This window comes from Notamacropus eugenii, chromosome 1 (genome assembly GCF_028372415.1).
Source record: "Notamacropus eugenii isolate mMacEug1 chromosome 1, mMacEug1.pri_v2, whole genome shotgun sequence".
NCBI lineage: Eukaryota > Metazoa > Chordata > Mammalia > Diprotodontia > Macropodidae > Notamacropus > Notamacropus eugenii.
In genome coordinates this window covers 294,019,037-294,040,611 of record NC_092872.1, presented here as the reverse complement: position 1 = coordinate 294,040,611, position 21,575 = coordinate 294,019,037, and the positions used below count along the sequence as shown (strand labels likewise).

The window sequence follows — 21,575 nt, the reverse complement described above, 5'->3', positions numbered from 1 at the left end:
AGTTCAAGCAACAACTTTGACAAATGAATAGACATATGGAGAGAGGAATAGAAGGAGTTGAGGGAGGTTGAAGACTAGAAGGGTGATGGTGAAGTTCTGAAGAGCAGAAGGTTTCAGAGGGGAAAATAATGAGATCTGTTTGGGATATGGTGAGCTTGAGATCACTATGGTCTTTCCAATTTGAAATGTTCAGTAGACAGTTGGTAATGTGGGACTTGACCTCAAGCTATTAAAGAACTTGAAATTAACTGCATAGGGGCAGCTGGTCCTGGAGTCAGGAGAACCTGAGTTCAAATCTCACTTCAGACACTTACTGGCTGTGTAACCCTGGGAAAGTCACTTGACATTAATTTCCTCTCCCCCACCAAAAATAAAAAAGAAAGAAAGAAATTAACTGCACAGAAATTATCATTGAACTTGAGCAAGTTGATAAGGTCATTAAGTGAAGATAAGAGATAAAAAGAGAGTCCAGGACAGACATTTGGCATATACCCACAATTAGGGGGCATGAGAAGGGTAATGAACCAGCAAAGGAGACTGAGAAGGAGTCACACAGACAGCAGGAGAGCCAAGACAGAATAGTACCACAAAAAAAAAAACAAACAAAAACAAAGAGGAGGTAGTACTCTGGAGGAGAGGATCAATAGTGTCAAAGGGTACAGAGAGATCAAGATGGATGAGAACAGAGAAAGGGCCAATAAATGTAGCAATTAAAATCACTGGTAACTTTGGAGAGAGAAGTTTCAATCGATTGATGAAATCAGAAGTCAAACTGCAGAAGATTTAGGAGTGAGGGGAGGAAATAGAAAGTATGAGGATAGACAGCTCATTCTAAGAATTTAGCTGAATAAGAGAGAGATGAAGAGTGATAACTTGATAACTATTGAAGATTTTAACTGGGCATGTCTATAGGCAACAGAGAAGAAGCTAATAGGGAGGGAGAAACTGATGATTAGTGAGGCAAATGATTGAGGGATTGATCTGCTAGAGAAGACAGGGAACCAAATGGGGTAAACTCAAAGATACATGTCTAAAGTTGGTCTAGGCAAAGAGAAGGGCCACCCCATTATCAAAGATTAGTGTATAAAAGAGTGAGGGATAATGTGAAGGGTGTTTGAAATGAAGAGAAATGGAAAAGTGGGAGCTCACAGCAAATGCCACCATTTTCTCCATAAAGTATGAGTCAAGGACCTAAACTGAGAGGGTGGAGGAGGGGAAAACATGGGAGATTTGGAATAACTTTTGTAGGGAGTAGGGCAGAAAATCAATAAAAGGTGAATAAAAAGATTTCCTTGCTGTAGGGGGAGACCAGTTGAAATTAGATAAATTTGTGGGGGCTCTAGTCAGTTCAATCACATAACTTTTTTCAATTCCATTCAGTAGCATCTGAGAAGGAGAAGAGAAAGGACACTGAGGAAGTAACTGAGGACACAGCTGCCCTCTGGGGCCCCAACCCGTGAGTGTGAGTGTCAAATTAGGAGAATGGTAGAGAAAGAGGGAGAGTGAGGAGAGCACTGCATCAGCAAATGTTTAGATCCATTGTTGTATATCAGTTACCTTGAGAGTCAATGCAGTTTAGTGGATCTAACACTGGCCTTGGAGTTAAAAGACATGAATTAAAATAATGGCCAGGCTATATCCTTAATTTGGGGCCTCAAGCAAGTCACTTCTTTAAGACTCAATTTCTTCATATGCAATTGTATTATCTACCTCAAAAAACTTGTTGTAAGAAAATATCAAGCTTTCTGATTCAATATAAATGTATGCTGTTATTCCAATATCAATGTAGAGTCTTTAAGACTTCCAGATGATCAGGTAAGTCATTCAACACTCCCTTCTCCTTGAGTTCCATTTACTCCAGGTTTTTTAAAAATTCATTTCCAGACATCTAATGATCATACACCTTAGATCGTTAACATTACAAAATCAGGGATAAATAAAAACATTTTTCTTAGCATGTCAAAAGGCATTTACATGGATCAATCTGTAGAGAAGAAACAAATAAACTTAAGACTACCTTTCCTCATTCAACATGAAAAAGTCCGTTGCTGGCCAGTTACATTACTGCCCTGGTACCAATGAGAAATTGAAGGCCAGACCACAACAAAGACCAAACTACTCTGAAATTTTGTGCTGAAGTTTCTATATACCAGGTCACATTGTATTTTGGTTAATGCGTGGGAAAGATTGCATTTTACAAGAGACATATCATAATAGTGTGATGGAAAGAACATAGGACTGAGAGTCAAGAAACCAAAATTCAATCCTTGACTTTGCCCCTAATTTGAATCGTGACCTTAGACAAGTTATTTTACTTCTCTGGGCCTTGGTTTCTTTAAATCAAAAAAGGAAGGTATTGCGTTAGAAGATGATGCCTTAAAGTCCCTTCCAACTCTAATATTCTGTGACTAAAAAATCACAGGCAAGGAAGGCTGGAGCCAAACTTCTAATTATCTGCTGCCTCCTATATATATGGTTGCTTTTCTACTATCATTGTTTCCAAAAGGAGCAGATTAAAAAAAAAACTAATGATATGAAAAGGAAAAGAGAACTAGAAAAAGAAGATAAAACACGTTTCCTGATCCTCTTCATCATTAGTGCTTTCCTTCTTGGCACTTTCCTCAAATTTATACATGTGTACATATTATACATAGATATATATCTTTTACATATATGTACATGTATACATACACACACACACATATATATATACACATGTAAACATATACACACACATAGTTTGTATCTTGCCTCTACCAAAGAATGCACAGTCTTTGAGGACAGGCATTGTCCTTTGCCCTTCTCTGAATTCCTAGTACTCAGCACTTTGCAAATACTTAATAAATGTTGACTTGTCTTAGACACAGAAGCACAGAGAAATTCAAAGGCTAAACACACACACACACACACATGCATGTCTTTCACTTTTGGTTTTTATATTCCAGTTTCAACTCATGTACAAATTAAAGTGAGTTTGTGAGTTTCGGCCAAAGTTTCTAATAGGAATTGTATGCATAACATCACAAATCGCTAATGTCAGTAAAGTACTCTGAAGAATAAACATGTGTATAAGTATTAATTACTCTTAAGCAGACACTGAGCAATTTGTTTTCGTCGGTAATTTCATCTAAGCAATGGCCAGTGGCTGTGATGGTGTTAGAGTATCAGCAGAATTCCATTCAATTCAATTCCACTTAAGAAACATTTTATTCTATGCTAGTCACTGCCTAGGTGGGGGATGCAAAGATAAAGCAAGGCCCTGGCCCTGTTCTCTAGAAACTTATGAAACCAGTAGGAGGAATAGGACAAGTCACAGATAATTAAGACAAGTTTTAATATAAGTGCATGGGGCATTTGAGTACATGAGGCATTTGAGAAAGGAGGGATGGAGCCATAATGTATACAGGTGGAAAAAATGAATGAATTAATTAAAAAAACATTTATTAAACACATACTACATGCAAAATGTTGTTCTAAGCACTGAGGCTACAAATGGAAGAGCATAGCTTGTACCTGCTCTCAAAATTTTAACACTGTATTTGGGGAGATAACATATACAGGGTGTCCCAAAAGTCTTAGTGCAGTTTTAAGATAATAAAGCTTAAAACCATCATATAGGAAGTTTCAGCTGAAAGTCAGATGGAAAAGTCACCTGGTTCTTTGGATGCAATAGTGAAGCAAATGGTAATGCATTTTCTTTATGTTATTTCCACAGATAAAATCATATCTACTTCTGATGTTAAACTACTGGACAGCACCCAGCAGCTATGGTTGTGAGCATGGTGGTGGCTTGAGCATTTAGAGAACCAGTTGCTAGGTTACTGGGTAGATCACCACAGGAGTTGCTTCCAGGGTGCTGGACAGAAGCAGAGCTGCTGCTTTGGGCAGACTGCCTTTCCCCAGTACTCTTGAATTTTACTTGTCCATCTCTGGCAGCTTTTCAGGCGTTGGTGTTGGGGGTAGTGGTAAGGTTTTGGTCCCCTTTTCTACAGGGATTACTCCCATCAATGACAGAATAGGATAATAAAGCATACCTCCCTCCTCTAAGTAAAAAGATGGGGGATTGCAGGAATATGTGGCACACACTGTCTGGAATGATCACTGGACAGGCTGTTTGTACTTAACTGTCTTTATTTAAAGAGTGTTCAATATTGGGATGAGGGGATGTAGAAACAGGAACAAATATGATGTAGAAATAAAAGGCACCCATGAAACTTATTTTTAAAATATGGAGTAGGGGTGGACATACAGGTTTCCTTCCTGTAGCGTAACAATTGTCAGGGTCTTCTGCCCACTTCCTCCACAACTGTGGTTTGTGATGTACTCCTCTATCCTCCTTGCTGCTTTTGTGGCTGTCTGCCCATCCCCCACTCCCTACCTCCCCACACACACAATTTATTTTTGCCCCTGTAAAAATTTCAGCTGGTAAGGCTTTTGGGGGTGAGTGTCTAATTAAGCAGGATCAGCAAAGGCTTGGGGGGGAGGGGAGGTGCAGAGAGGAAATGACCTTGATCGAGCCATTGAAGGAAGAGAATTCGGAAAGGTAGAGACATAAGAAAAGGCATTCACAGGAACACAAAGGTGAAAAAGGACAGGACAAGATGAGGAGTACCTAGCAATAGTTTGACCTGGCAGGAACATCTCCCCCCATAAAAGCTAGTAGCATTCAATTAGGCTAGGAAAGGTACATGGGAACTAGGTTGGCAATGGCCTTGGATGGCAATCTAAGAGGCTTGTATTAGGTTTACTCCCATTTAGTAAGCAATGGGAGATCTATAGATTAAAAAGATTACTGTGGGAGCAAGATGAATGATAGATTGAAAAGACAAGAGATTGGGGCCTGGGAAAGCAGTTTGGAGGCTACAGCAATAGAACAGATGAGAGATGATGAGAGTGTAAGGCAGGGAGGTTGCAGTGGGAAAGCAGAATGATGGGCAAATGCAAGAGATATTATAGAGGGAGAATCAACAAGACTTAGCAACTGATTGGATATGCGGGAGGGGAGAGAGAGGGAGAGAGGAAGAGAGAGAGGGAGGGAGAGAGGGAGAGAGGGAGAGAGAGAGAGAGAGAGAGAGAGAGAGAGAGAGAGAGAGAGAGAGAGAGAGAGAGAGAGAGAGAGAGAGAGAGAGAGAGAGCAAGCTCAGGATGACTTCAAGCTTTCAAACCTAAGCAAGTAGGAGAATTTGGAGTTTGTTGATAGTGGGAGGGGTGATAAGTCATTTTAGACATGTTGAATTTGAGGGGAAGTATAGATATTCTTGCAGGCTATTGGAAATTCATAAGTGGGGAGACATCTCAAGAGAGAGGTCAAAGATGGAGATGTAAATTTTGGATCCATCTACTTGTAAGGGATCACTAAAAGAATGAGAGTGAATCAGATCACAAAGGGAGATAAATGATTTTGTATCCCATTCACTACAGGGACTATTCCAAGCCCTCTCTCCTCTCCTAAAACCTCCAACAGCTCCCTCTTAAACATTTGTCAGCTCACAACCCCTTGATGTTGTCCCCTACTTCCTCCTCCTTTGCTCTATCTTCTCATAATGTGGCCCTTCTCCCTACCATGCCATGCTCACTAACTATGGGTGCTCCCCAAGGATCTGTCCTGGGTTGTCTTTTCTTTTCACACTGTTTCACTTGATCACCTGATCAGCACCAATAGGTTCAATTATCATCTCTATGCAGATGACTCCACATACACACACACGTATATATGTGTGGGTATATGATGAGTGTGTATATATACATGTGTGTAGACACACATATATATGTACATACACACATATGCGTGTATATGTACATGTGTGTATACACACACACACAAATATATATTACCTCCCTAGTTACTCTCTGGAATTACAATTTCATCATCAACTGCCCACTGAATATTTCAAACTGAATATACCAAAATCATGTCAAACTCATTACCTTTCCTCTCCAACTCACCCTTTTTCTTTCCCTCTATTAGGGAAAAGGGAAGGGACTAAGCATTTATACAGTGCCTACAATGAACCACACACTGTGCTGAGCACTTCATAAATATTATTTTATCTGATCTCACAACAACCCTGGGAGGTAGATGCTGTTCTGTTGTTTGCCCGTCATTCTCAAAGAGGACTATAACATCAGGGATGTGATGTCATGACTTGCAAGTGAATTGAATTTAAGTGAGGGGGAGTTCAAATTCAGCCTCAGACACTTACTAGCTGTGTGACCCTGGAAAAGTCACTTAACCCTGTTTCCTCAGTTCCCTCATTTGTAAAATGGGCTGGAGAAGGAAATGACAAAACATTAGAGTACCTTTTATCAAGAAAACCCCAAATGGGGTCATAAAGAGTCAGACACAACCCAAAGGACTGAACAATAACACACATGATGCATTCTAGTTATCTACTACTGATTAGGATAACCTGAGCTCCATAATGGGTACCTTTAGCTCAGTCCTTCCTAATAGAATAACAGGTTTTTATAAGTCTTCATCAATGAGACCATAAGTGCTGTGGAGGAACTTAGTGTCAGGGTTCATGCACTCAGAACTGTGGCTTTACAAAGCAGACTACCTCTAGATTTCCTTGGGGCAGAGAGGAGAGGGACATGTACTCTCATAGTCATGAATGCTACACCTGGATTCCTGACTACTTGAATGGCATTCATACCCATATGCATTAAGTTAAGAATGCCTGGAACAATTTATAGGAGAATGGGAAGGAACCCTGGTCCCCATGGAAATGGCTAATCTTTTGGCTCCCAAATCCCTTATGGCTAAAATATCTGTTTGTGAGTCTTCTCTTGTGTATCCTAATAGGGATTGTGTTTTTTTGTTTCTACGGCCTCCCTTGGTGCAAGAAACTGATTCCCAAACTGACTCCCAGATTACAAATAGCAGACATTTGGATGATGCAATTAAGGATAGAAGGGTGAGTTATATGAGTCTGATTGTGGTACCACACCATGAATATAGTTAGCACCAAAGTGGGGATTGTACAAAGTCAGCCACTGGTGCAGAATCAGTCTGAATGATTCCATAACCTCTTTTTTTTCCTCTCAATTAAACTGTGAGGTCCTTTAGGGCAAAGATTATCTTTTGCTTCTTTTTGTACCACCCAGTGCTTAGCACAGTGCCTGTCAAAAAGTGGGAACATAAAAAATGTTGACTGACTGACTGACTTGTCCTGAGTAGTAGATGCCACAGGGGTTCCTTTTGTGATCTGCTTCTCTTCGAAATTTTTATCAATGACTTGTTTGAAGACATAAATGGCACATCCATCAAATTTATCAATGTCACTAAGTTGGATTGGACCACCGACATGCTGGATAACAGAGACAGGACCCAAACAAAGTAAAGCAAAAAAGAATAACGGGAAGGAACAATGGGATGCACCTGACAAAAAGGAACTTAATAGGGAAAAATTCTACCTCTTCTACTTAGATTAATATAAATCCATTATATCAGAATCAAACAAGGCCCAGACTCGTGAATGGGGAAAGTGGTGGAGGTTAGTGGACTGAAAGCTCAGTATAAGTCAACAGAGCGACGAAACTGTCAAGACAACCAACGTCATTTTCAGCTGTATTAACAAAAACACATTCTCCATAACCAGGGAGTTTGGTAGGGCCCACTGTTTCCTGTCTTACTTAAGCCACATTTGGAGTATTATATTCAGTTCTTGGCACTGCATTTTAAGAACGACATTAGTGACCTACAGCACAAACTTAGGAAAGTGACCCAAGTAGAAAGGGAGACTCAAAATGATGCTGTTCAAGAACTGATGAAAGCAGCTGTTCTCAAACATTTTTGCTCTGAGGACCCCTTTACATTTTCAAAAACTCTTAAGGGCCCCAAAGAGCTTTTGCTTACATGGGCTATATCTATTGATATTTTGTTGTTCATTCATTTCTGTCATATCCAACTCTTTGTGACTGCATTTGGAGTTTTCTTGGCAGAGAAACTGGAGTACTTTACCAGTTCTTTCTCTAGCTCATTTTACCATTGAGAAAAATGAGGCCAGCAGGGTTAAGTGACTTGCCCAGGGTTACATAGCTAGTAAGTGTCTGAGATCAGATTTGAACTTATGAAGATGAATCTTCCTGACTCCAGGCCTAGTGCTTTAGCCACTGTGTCATCTAGCTGCCTTATTGATATTTACCATAGTAGAAATTAATTAATTTTTATCAAAATTTCTTAAATTTTTAATAATTCATTTAAAAACAATAATAAACCCATAACCTGCTAACAAATAACTTATTTTTGTGAAAAGCAGTTGTATTTTCCCCTCCTTCCAAAAAAATAGTGAGAAGAATAGCATTGTTTTACATATTCTCCCCAATCTTTTTCTTGTCTGGCATAATAGAAAACAATTCTTATCTGTTTCAACAGTCAGTCTGATGCACTGGGTTGTTTTGGTCTAAGTATTCTTGGCTAGGCTTGACTCATTCAGCCTCTTGTAATGTAGGTTCAAACACTGGGAATGAAATAAGACACTCCTAGCTCATTCAACAGTTAATAAAAAGAGATTTGTAAAAAATAAAAATAGGCAATAAGGAAACAAAACTAACACTCTTTGCAGATGATACAACAATATATTTAGAGAACCCTAGAGAATCAACTAAAAAAATAGTTGAAACAATTAAAAACTTCAATAAAGTTTCAGAATATAAAATAAACCTCAAGTGAATCATCAGCACCTTTATATACTACCAAGAAAACCCAGCAGGAAGAGAAAGAAAGAGAAATTCCATTTCAAATAACTGCAGACAATAAAAAATACTTGGGATTCTACCTGCTAAGACAAACACAGGGATTGTATGAACGTAATTATAAAATACCTCTCACACAAATAAAGACAGATCTAAAAAAGTGGAAAAATATTAATTGCTCAAAGGTATGTCAAGCCAACATAATAAAAATGACAATTCTATCTAAGCTAATTTACTTATTTGGTGTCATACCAATCAAACTACCAAGAATTATTTTATAGAGCCAGAAAAAAATAACAAAAGTCATTGGGCTAAGCAAAAGCTCAAAAATATCAAGGGAATCAATGGGAAAAAATGTTAAGGAAGGTGGCCTAGCAGTTCCAGATTTCAAACATTACAAAGTGGTAATCATCGAAATAACTGGTACTGGTTAAGAAATGGAGTGGTAGATCAGTAGAATAGATTAGGTACACAATATACCAAATCAAACTACCAGAGTAATCTAGTGTGTGATAAACCCAAAGATTCAAACTTTTAGAACTCAACAGTTGAAAAGAATTGTTAAGAAAACTGGAAAGCAATTTGACAGAAACTAGGTATAGACCAACATCTCACACCACATACCAAGATAAGGTAAAAATGAATAAATTATTTAAGTATAAAGAGTGATATCATAAGTAAATTAGGGAAGTGTGGGAAAATATACCTGCCAGGTCTATGCATAAGGAAAGCATTTACAACCAAACAAGAGATAGAGAACAATATGAGGTGTGAAAAAAACAGTTTCGATTATGCGATGTTAAAAAATTTTTGCACAAACAAAACTAATGCAGCCAAAGTTAAAAGGAAAGCAGGAAATGGGGAGAGAGGATTAATTTTGCAGCAAGCTTTTCAAAGGCCTCATTTCTCAAATATATAGGAAACGGAGTCAAATTTCTAAAAATAATAGCCATTCCCCTATTGATAAAAAGCCAAAGGATACAAAGAGCAGTTTTCAGAAGAAGAAATCAAAGTTGCCAAGTCACATGAAAAAATACTCTAAATCACTACTTATTAGAGAAATGCAAATTAAGACAGCTCACTAATATGACAGAAAAGGAAAATGACAGATGTTGAAAAGGATGTGGAAAAACTGAGACATGAATGCACTATTGGTAGAGCAGTGAACTAGTTTCATTCTAGAGAACAATTCGGAAATACTCCCAAAGGACCAGAAAATTGTGAATACCCTTTGACCCTGCAATACCACTACTAGGTCTATATGCCAAAGAGATCAAAGAAAAGGGAAAAGGAACTACTTTTACAAAAAAATTTATAGCAGTTCTTTTTGTGGTGGCAAGGGATTAGAAATTGAGATATCCATCAATTGGAAAATGACTAAACAATTTGTAATATGATTGTGATGGAATATTACTGTGTTGTAAAAAATGATGAGCAGGATGATTTCAGAAAAAACTGTGAAGATATAGATATAGATATATAAACTCAAGCTAAGTGAAGTGAGCAGAATCAAGAGAACATTATACAGCATACTAGCAACAAAATAAGGATGACGAACTATGAAAGACTTACCTATTCTGATCAAGACAATCATCCAAGACAATTCCAAAGGACCCATGATGAAAAATGCCATCTACCTCCAGAGAGAGAACTGTTGAACTCAGCAAATTGAAGCACAGGTTTTTTTTTTTAATTTTCTTTATTTTTATGAGGGTTTTTTTGTTTTCTTTTGTGACATGGTTAATATGGAAATGTTTTACATGAGACCTCACATGTATAATCAAAATCAAAGTGTTTCCCTTCTCAAGGAGGAGGGAGGGACAAGAAGGAGGGAGAGAAATCAAAAATCAAAATTTTAAAAAATTATTGTCAAAAAAAATTTTACATGTAATTGAAAAATATTTAATGAAATAAATAATTTTTAAAAAGAAATTTACTTAATCAAAACAAGGGAAAGATATTCAATAATGATATGTCTTGAGGTTTGATGAATTGAGTTAGTGGAGCCCTTAGTCAATTGAGTCTCAGTATCTTTTAAGGAAAAACTAGTCCATGGAGGGGATGGAGAAGAAGGGGTCTAGAATATTTTTCTGACCATATATCATGTCCTGCCTAAATGATGTATGGTATAAAGGAAATAGCACTAGACTTAGAAATCAGAAGAGCTGGCTTTGAGTCTTGGTTCTGCCACTTAGAGAAAGTGCTTGATTTTCTTAGACATCAGTTTCTCACCTATAAAAATGAGGAAGATTGGACAGGGTCATCTCTAAAAATGTCCCTTTGAGAGTAAAGGCTGCATCATTTCTTTTAAATCTTTGTATATACTTAGCACATAGTGGACATTTAATTAGTATTTGCTTAATTGAATGGAAGAAGCAGATTTCAGTTCAATATAGGAAAAACTTCCCGATGACTAAGACTGTCCAAAAAATGGGACATACTTCCTTTTAAAGTAGGGAGGCTTCCTCCTGAAGTGCTCAAGGGAAGGTTTGATAACTACTTATCCCCTTGTCACAGGTGATTCCCTTCCCTCTGCAAGTGTAGGTTGGGCTTGACCTCTGAGGAACTTTCCAATTTTATAAATCATAGATTAATAAAATCCTACAACTGCAGATTGCTCTTTCTAGAATTTGCCAATAAAAGCTTGGAGAGACAGGTCTAAGGAAGCAGTAGGGATGAGAGAAGATTTACTTAAGAGAGCCAAGACATAAGTATATTTGTAGACAAAGAAAAGAAACAAAAGACTAATGATGAAGGGCACAGATGTTGTAATTTAATGGGCAAGGTCCTAGAATAGATGACAAAGTATGATAAGCTTAGTCTTTGGCAAAGAGGTGGACTACCTCATTCAGCCTCAGAGACCAGAAAGAAAAATGAATAGTAAAAAGATATAGAGTGGTGGAAGTGTAAAAGACAAAAGCTGAGGGAATACATGAAAGATGGCATTGATTTTATAAGTAAAGTAGGAGGCAGGGTCATCTGTGGAGAAAACGTGGGGTTTGAGCACAGGTGAAAACTTGAGCGGAGCAAAGGAGGTTTGAAATAGTTGCTATGGTGAATGGGAGAGAAAGCCTGCAAGGGATGCATAAAAAGACTGCCATGCAGCAGCAAGGTTTCTGTTGAAGATAGATAAGTGAATATGTAATGGATCCCAGTCAGCAGGGCTTTATAGCCTCATCTTGCAGCACTTGGTGGGTTTAGGAGAAGTAGAAAAGATGAATGGTCAAGTTCTGCAGGGGTGGGGATGGCAGAAAGACATTGCAGTGAGAATGGGGAAGGGGAAGGGATCAAGGTGAGTCAGGAGAATAACACTGAAGTAGATGGCTGCTAAGTCAAGACAGTATAAAGAAGAAAGTGAAGTCAAAATATAAGTAATGGATTGGGGAAAGGGAGGATCAGGAGACTATAAGATCAGAAGGGAGGCTTAGAATGGAATGAGAGAAGTAGAAAGATAGGAACAGATCAGGATTAGGTGCTGCAGTTCAGAATTGTAGATTCTACAATAAAAAAACAAATTTAGGAGTGGAACTAAACAGAATCCCGATACAATAAAAGTCTCAAAAAAAGGCAAGCTCCAACACATCTCTCTGGCAGAGACCTAGATCTAATAATTCTACATCACAAAGTGTAGAAAAGAATATCAAGAGTTTGAATGAGTTTTCCCAAGAAGTAAGACTTGTCTCTTGAATCATTCTGATTTCTCTGTATTTCATCTATTTCTAAATCCTGAACCCTGCAGAAGGTTCATACCCCAAATCCCAGAACAATCTTAATGTCTAGAGATTTATGGTTCTGTGGAAATGGATTTGAAAAATGAATAAAAGGAAATAGAACTAGAATGTATCTTGTCTCATATTGTTCTCAAATTGCTTTCTATGGATCCTTCTTATTTCCCCAAATAAAGGTAATAGCAACATACCAGACTTCATTATACCCTGTAGTGCTTAGGATAAGGCATACAGTAGGAGCTTGGTGGTTGGCTGACTGCTGAAAATTCTTATCCTAAAGATGGCAGTGTAATCTTGCTATTCTGAGCAGTTCTGTACCTATGATCTACTAATTGGCATGTCTTCATCATTAGAATATAAACTTCTTACAAGTAGGCATTATTTCATTCTTTGTACTTCTATCCCCAGTGCCTTAAACAGTGCCTGGCATATAGTAAGTGCTTACCAAAATGCTGGCTGATTGATTGATTGATTGATGTCTCGGCCAGTTAACTCATTCTGTTAGAATATGATCCAAGTGATGCTAGAGTGGTCAGTTGGTTCCCCAATAAGAAAACTATCCTTACCCAGAACAGTTATATACACAGCCCTCACAAAAAGTGTTCCTTCCATGAGTTACAAATGGAACTGAGGAGAGAGTGGAGATGACTACAGAGCACAGAGCACCAATGTGGAAAAAAATAACTCAACATGCATTGGAGGGTCATAGAACCACAGCATTTTGAACCAGAAAGGATCTCAGAAATCATTTCACCCAGTAGTTTCCAATCTTTCTGAGTTACGAAGGACCCTTCTTTACATAAAGATATTTTTGTGGGGCCCCTTTTATTGGAGCTAATTAAAGATCAAAATTGCAATGCCCACAGGTTGACAGCCATTGGTCTAGTGTTATTTGTATTTGTTTATTTTTAAGCTAATAAACTAAATCTCCATAAGATGACTTTACTATGGCTATTCAGGTAGAGGAAGAGGAACAGAAGGAAATAATAATTTATATAGCCCTTCCTATGGGCAATATGCTAAACACTTTACAAATATTATGTTACTTGATCCTCAAACCCTACGGGGGCAGGTGCTATTGTTATTCCATTTTATAGCTGAGAAACTGAGGCAAACAAAGATTAAGTGACTTGTCCAAGGTCATATAGCTAATAAATGTCTGAGGCTAAATTCGAACTCAGGTCCTCCTGACTCCAGGCCTAGCTCTCTGCACTATATCACCCAGTTGCCTCAGGTTTCCAACCAAGATCTTCTGACTGCAAAATCCAGGTGCTGGAGCCATTCTATCACGTTCTTCACATTGTAGTTTAAGTGCTACCTTGTTAGACAGGAATTAAGCCAGAAAACTCCTTTCTCAAATTTGCACGTTAGAGCTAAAGGCAGATGACATTTCAGTGAAGACGCACATACCTCAAATGCCCCTTTCCCCAGTGGCAAAGCCTGAATGCTTTGTCTCTGAGAGAATGGGACAAAACCCAGCTTCTAAGTGAGTACGCTCTGCTAAATCATGTGGTTTCTTAAGGCGCATTTCTGAGCAAAATGAATATTTTAAGCCAGTTTCAAAAGTTGTTTTAACTTCATCTTTTAAAAATTATATTAGTGTGCCCTGGGGCAAATTGTTGAAGGGCAGATGTTATTAATCTAATATATGTTAGATCTTCCCATATCAATGTGACAATGAAATTGTCTGCTTCTTTTAGATAATTTGTACTTTAGTGGGCTAATTTCTAGCTTATTTAATTAGCAAAAATGATCCATAAGCACTCTCCTCTTCCACTTCTGCAGAGTACAACAATATGCCCTCCATACCCATGGAGGGGAAGAAAATTATTTGATCCTGACATAAACTAACAGAAGATTTTTCTCTATAGGTCAGAATAAGGTTGAGCATGTGGATATGTGGGCGTATATTTCTGGTAAAACATTTTTATCTCAAATATATTAATTGTTCAAAGAGTAATGATTCGTGGGTCAATGTCAAGCTGGAAAGATCTATTTAGTGGTCTGGAGATCTGTCCTTATCTTTTTTGTTTAATATTTATATCAATGACCTGGAAGAAGGTATATGGGGGTTTGGGGGGGGGGGGTTGCCAAATTTGCCAGTGGTATGAAATTAGAGGAGGAAAGTAACATGTTGGACAACAGAACCCTGATGCTAAAAGGCCTCAGTAGGCTAGAACAATGGACCCAATCTAATAGATAAATGTCAAGTCCTACACTTGGGGTCAAAAACTCAACTACAAATATGGATGGCTAGATAACAGCTCATGTGAAGAAAAATATAAATAACCTGGAATTTTAATGAGCAGTAAGCTTAACACTGTGGTGTGGTAGAGAGAGGAAAAAAGAGAGAGGAAGTAAAGAGAGGGTGAAAGAGGAGGGGAGGGGAGGGGAGGGAAGAGGAGGGGAAGAAGAAGAAGAGGAAGAGGAAGAGAAGAAGAGGAGAGGAAGAGGAAAAGGAAGAGGAGGAGAGGAAGAGGAAATTAAAATGTATAGCTAGTGTATGTCAGAAGCTGAATCTGAACCCAGGTCTTCCTGACACCAACGCTGGCATTGTCTCCATTTAGCCACATCCTTCTCACATCCTTCTCAGTGCATTTTAACAGAAGCGTGTGGTATTATATATAGTCCCACTGTATTCTGGTGCAGTTTGATTACATCTAGAAGATTCTGTTCAGATTTTGGTACTACTTTTTCAGGAGGAAACTGACAAAATTGTGGTATACTCAGAGGAATTGTACCAAGATCAGTCTGAAAAACAGAAGAATTAGGAGGAAGAACTGGATTGATGACTTCGAGTATGAACAGGGCTGACATGTAAAAGAGGAAGCAAACATTTTTTGCTCTACCCCAGAGAGCAAAATGAGACATAATAGGTCAAAGTCACAGAGAGGCAGATTTTAGCTTTATATAAGGAAAAGCATCCTAACAAATTAGAGCCATTTAAGAATTGAATGTTATCCTTTGCAAAGTGGTTCTTATCATTGGAAGCCTTCAAGCAGAAGCTAGATGTCCACTTGTCAGTGAAGCTGTAGAGGGGATTGCTGCTCAGGGATAGATTGGGCTACATGATCTCTGAGGTCCCATCTACCTCAAGATTCTAGGAACATATTATCATATATATAAAATATGAGAGAGTGAGGTGGTGCAGTGGATAGAGTGCCAGGCTTGGAATCAATAAGACTCATCTTCCTGAGTTCAAAACTGGCCTCAGACACTTATTAGCTATGTGACCCTGGGCAGGTCACTTAAATCTGTTTGCCTCAGTTTCCTCATTTGTAAAATGAGCTGGAGAAGGAAATGGCAAACCACTCCAATGTCTTTGCCAAGAAAACCCCAAATGGGGTCATGAAGAGTCTGACGCAACTAAAATGACTGAACAAAACACAAAATATATTAACACATCATAGTGTTATAATACCTAAGTATTTATATAGCATATCCTCTAGGGAGTCCAAAGGATATTATAGATACAATGTCATATGAAGAAGTAGATTATATTATTTTAGCATGCAACTGGAAATTAAGATATACAAGCAATGGAGTATAGAAACCTATTTTGCCCTACAGGAAAATAGAGGGGAAGGGGGATAGAAGAAGGGTGGCTAATAGAAGGAAGGACAGACTGAAGGAAGGAAGGGGTGGGGGTGGGAAGAGATGGGGAGAAAATTTTGAATTCAAATTTTTGTGGAAGTGAATACTGAGAACTTAAAAAATAAATAAATTATATATTTTTTTAAAAAAAGAAGTAGATTATAAAGCTCCTAGAGGATAGAGGCCATGTTATATTTATTCTTGTATTTCCTGCAGCACCTAGCACAGTCCTCTGTACATAATAATTACTTAGCAAGTATTCATTGAATTAAAAAAATACAAAATATGCTACTGTACATTAGGAACCATAGGCCAAAACAAATCCATTTGAAAATAGTCATTTTTAGCTATCCTAGTTTTAAGTGAAGAAGATGGAATTATGGGGTTAGAGGAAACAAGAGTTAGAAAAAATATAAGGAAGGAAAGAAAGAAGAAATAACTAAACACTGTGCTATTTCACAAAATTATATCATTTAATCCTTACAACAACCCTGGGAAGCAGGTACATTATTATCCTCATTCTACCTTATTGAGAAAACTGAATCAAACAGAGGTGAAATGACTTACCCAGGATCACACATAAACACATGGTGTTTATGAAAGTCCTTGAAATCTTCCCCATGTGAAGCATTCCCTCAGCCCATGACATGACTATTATCTTCCACTGGGTTTGAAAACTTAGGTCAATCAAAAGATAAAGTGTATCAGACCAGATGTGAATTCAGTTCTCCCTAACTCTAGACCCAGCATTCCTTTCACTGTACCATCCAACTGCCTTTGGGATATAGAAGGCAAAAACCCACAATTCTTTACTGGGGACATAAACTAAAAGGAGTTAAGGTGGAATCCTCCTTTAGAATATCCAACAAGGGGAGAAATATGTCCAGAAGGTGAACATTTGAGCACCACATTCTTGGCTTCTCAGGGTTGCTGGCCCTAAAGCCAAGAGAAGGACATAAAAAAGAGGGAAAAGAGGAAAGAAACAGAATAAGACAAGAGAAACATCAGTTGAAGAGAAAACAAGAATGCAGGAGAGAAAAAATGAGACTGAATTAGCAAAGAGAACAAGAGGCCACAAGGTACAGCCATTGGCTGCTGAGCTGGCAGCAGTGAGGGAGTGGGGGATGGGATGTTGGGGGAGGGTGGGTCAATAACTGGCCTCAGCACCAGTGCTGCTCCAAAGATGCCCTTTCAGCACCGGAGGGCTGGCATGACGACTGTGCTCACAGCAGGCTTCATGATGAGCAATGGGTTTCTCTGGAGGTGCAGTTTCAGGGGAAGAAAGAGCACAGAGATGGAATGGAAGCGGCAGGGGGAGAAAATTAAGTCAAGAGACCCACACCGCAGCAGTCTGTACAAACCCACCTGCCCCAGGCCCTGCAAACTCCAAGAGACTGTGCTCTGAGTCCATTTGACTTCCTTTCCTTAGGGCACAACAGGCTGCTTGCATCTCCCTGCTGCTCTGCTTAAGGAAATAATCAGCATTTGTTATTTACTATGTGTCTAGACCCCTCTTTGGTAGACTGCAGATTAGCCATTTGGATTAATGCCTCCCGCCCCCACTTTCAAAGCCTATGTAGAGCGGATTCCCAAAGCTAAGGCCTTGTGACACTGCAGACCTGTCACAGTCAATTTATAACATGTGCCTACCTACCATTATTTAGTGGGAAGGATGGATCCAATGCCCTAGACTCCCCCACAAACAGTAGGAGCTGCTAATGACTATGTATTAATGATGCAAGCAATTAACACACATGAAAAAGATGGTCAGCAGCAGCACAGTCCACTGAGGGAATGATGAAAAGCTAGCAGGAGCTCTACACAAGGAAAACATAATGTATAGTGGGAGCTAGAGAAGGGGAAAGTAGAAGAAAGGGAGAGGGGAGATGATGGAGGGAAAGAAAGGAAGGAAGGGTTAAAGAGGGAGAGGGGGAAAAGATGCAGGGATGGAAAGAGAACAGAGGAGAGAGGAAAGAGGGAAGAGGAGGAAAGGAGAAAAGGAGATAAGAAAGTGACAAAGAAGGTAGAGGAAGAGAGAGAGAGGAGAGAAAGACAATGGAAGAGGAGAGAAGGGGCAAGGTGGAGAGAGGAGTGGGGAAGAGAGAGTGAAAGGGGGAAGGTATAGTTCCTACTATGTGTCAGACACTGTGTGAAGCACTTTACAGTTATTATCTCATTTGATCCTCATAATAATCCTGGGAGAAAGATGCTATTATTTATCCCCATTTTACAGTTGAGGAAACTGAGGCAAACAGAGGTTAAATGACTTGCCCTGGCTGTATTTGAACTCAGATATTCTTTAATCCAGTCCCAGCACTCTATCCACTACAGGTAGTGTCTGAGGTAGGATCTGAATCTAACTCTACTTATTCCAAGCCTACTGTCCCCAACCACTGGTAAGTTTGCTAAGTATCAAATGGACCTTAGCATCATGGAATATCACTGATGATGAGGGTGAGAGAGGCAAGATCCTTGAGAAGATTCAGTTGATGGGACCATGGACACAAGTAGAAGGATTGGATTTGGCAAGGAGAAGAACCACATCTTTCTAAGAAACCAGAAGCAAAAGAAAGAGAAAAATAAGATTTTGAGATTGGATTAAGGGAATACAGTGAGCTCATGAAAAATTGCCTCAATTTTTCCTAGTAGAAAGAGAAGTCACCTGTTGAGAGGAGTTGCACTGAGAGCTTACGGAGCTAGGGGAAAGCTTAGAACAGCAAGAGAGAATGATTGTGTCAATGGTGGGGGTGGGGGGTGGAGTAATACTATGAACACATCTATAGAGTTCTTTAAGGTTTTCAAAAGTCCCCACAGCTTTGTGAAGTACTACAAGTGTTATTATTCCCTTTTTTACAGATAAGATTGAGGTTCTGTAAGGTCACATGCTTCAACTCTCCCTCAAATTACTGCAATAATCCCTTGCTACCTAGACTCTCCCCATCCAACTCATTCTCCATATCACTTCCAATGGAATGTCCCTAAGGTGAAGATCTAATCATATCATTCCTCTACTCAAGAAACTTCAATAGCACCTTTTCATATTTAGTATCCAATACAAACGACTCTGTTTTAGCGCTTAAAGCTTTTCACAATGTGGCTCAGAGACCTCATTAGTGTCACCTCCCCCACCCCTCACTGTAGCTTTATTTTACATATCTCCTGAATTTACTTACCTGTGAACATTAGGTATCACCCTAGTAAAATGTAAGCACCTTGAAGGCAGAGTCTGTCCAACTTTTATATTTGGGGCCCTAGCATATAGTAGACATGTAACAAATACTTGATCGATCTTTGGTTAAGATACTGGATTCCTCTCAAAGATTATAGTAATACTGGGATTAATCAAAAACAGTCTTCAAATGAGTGTATAAAGGAGCTTGAGTGAATTTGTGCTTTGTGAAAGTCCCTGAATTTTTGCCCATGACATAACTATTATCTTCCACATGGTTTGAAACTTAGGTCAATTGGATGATCTCTTTGAAGAACCAGTTTTTTCATCAGCAGGGGAAAAAAAGAAGGTCAGAGAAAGGGTTGCAACCAGGGTGCAAGACAATGAATCGAAAGTGCAAAACGGCCTGGAAAGATCAAAGCAAGAATCAAGATATGATTTCTTACAAAGGCACATCCACCTAAGAAGAAGAAATGGTCTCAGTTGAAAACAAGAGGCAGTTTTCTGCAAAGAGCCAAGGACATCCAGCCAATAAGATCATGCAAGAAGCTGATGTTGGAGAGAGGGGGGAAATGCCAGTGCCCTTCTCAGATGTGAATGTGCAACCCAGAGGGGATCAGGTGAAGAGCTAAGGAGGATATTACTTTATTCTGCTCAGACTCTGCAGCTACTCAACCTGAAATACAGGGAGGAGCTGTGCTCCCCCACAGTTAAGCAAGGCCAGACAAGAAACAGGAAAACAAAGAACCAGGGAAGAAAATAATTCTAAGATGGTAGGATGAAAAGAGGATGTTGGAGGGGGAAAAATGTGCCCACTTGAAAAAAGGTTTTGGGGTAGAAAGTGTTTGGATGGGGGGGAGGTTGGAAATAATAGCAAACTAATATATACTTTTAAGATATCAATATAAATAAAGAGCCACACTATGTAAAGGAAAGAAGCTGTCCCTAGAAGGAAGATGCAACTTTAGAACAAGCAGGTTGATTTCTTTTTCCTCTTTCTGAGCTAAACAATGGGGGGTGATTAGGACAATAAGTGTCTCCCCAGAAAGAAAATAAATATGATCATATGACATAAGCATCATCACCTACAAAATTATTTATTAAGACTCTTCTCAATTCTAGGCTTTGGTGATAGAAAGAGGTAACCAATTTAAGACCATATCAGGCATCCTCACTACCAGCTCTGAGTCTTCATGCATTAATAACCAAACCACAGTTTGGTGGCTGGTCCAGCAGAAGAAGGAAAGTGAAAATGGAAAAGGAAATGGAAGTCCTTCAGGGACCTTTTTAGGTCTATGGAACACTGCTTTTGAAAGGACAAGGACACACAGATAATGTCTGGAAGCTGAGTGCACATGCAAAACAGCCTGAAAACTCTAGGGCACTATATCCAGGGCAAAGGGCTCCTGCAGTAAAATTCTGACCCTGAAAGTAAAGCCAGAGTCAGTGCACAGAAGAATAAATCAAAGATACTTTCTTATAGCTCAAGATGGCTGAATAGTGAAATTCAATATTCAGTCGGAATAGACACACCAAAGGCAGTAGTACCAAATTCATCACTAGCTGGGCAAGTCAAAACTTGGTTCTACAGAAGCAAGTGGTAGATTTCCTTGATCTGAGGAACAGCCTCAGCAGGACTGACATTTGATGTTGGGTTAGTTAAGGACCCCTCCTATTTCTTCCTTTAACCACTTCCCTTCCCTCCCTCTGGGAACAGTGATAGAAATGCTGCCTGCCACATAGTTCATGCTGAGCTGGCATGGAGTCCTCGAGCTCAGCTTAGCAACAGAGAGGGCTAAACAGTTCTGCTCAAAAATCCAGCTTTCCCCATGGCATAAAGCAAATCAATAAGAATGAGTAAGAACATAGGAAAGGTTTGGGGAGGAGGAGGAAAAGAAAGGAATGGGGGGAAAGGAAGGGGGTGAGGGAGAGGAAAAGGGAAAGAGAGAAAAAAGAGAGAGACAGAGAAAGGGAAAGAGAAAAAGAGAGAGAGAGTGAGAGAGAGAGAGAGAGACAGAGACAGAGACAGAGACAGAGAGAGAGACAGAGACAGAGAGACAGAGACAGAGAAAGAGAGATTCTCAGCTCTTTATCCATCCTACCCCCAACCTTATTTCATCCCAGGCCCAAACAAATAAATCAAAAGCAAAGGATAGGAAGGTACTCACGTCTGTGGTTTTCATTTCTGTGGACAGGGGGAGACCGTGTCTCTTGCTCTCGGGCTTCGTCCCCTTCTTCACTGGCTAGGTGTGTGTGAGCATAATGATAGCTGAGCCCAGGCCGGTTCTTGTAACGCTTGCCACAGACTAGAGGGGAGACAAGAAAAAGGAAGGGGTGAAGAAGGTGATAGGTCAGCACCTTCTGTTACTACAGTTTTCATTCTCCAA

At 39.3% G+C, this 21,575-nt stretch overlaps 1 protein-coding gene across 8 annotated transcripts in view; it reads right to left on the bottom strand.

Moving 5' to 3' along the window:
- DPF3 (double PHD fingers 3) overlaps positions 1–21,575 on the bottom strand; it is a 412,206-nt gene that overhangs the window by 95,970 nt on the left and 294,661 nt on the right. For 7 of the 8 annotated variants that reach the window (XM_072629217.1, XM_072629220.1, XM_072629222.1 and 4 more), the window contains one exon: positions 21,357–21,494. In XM_072629217.1, coding sequence (XP_072485318.1) covers positions 21,357–21,494 — 138 coding nt within the window. Of the gene's footprint in view, positions 1–17,296; positions 17,482–21,356; positions 21,495–21,575 lie in introns of those variants that run through there. The other variant, XM_072629223.1, reaches the window with a different exon arrangement.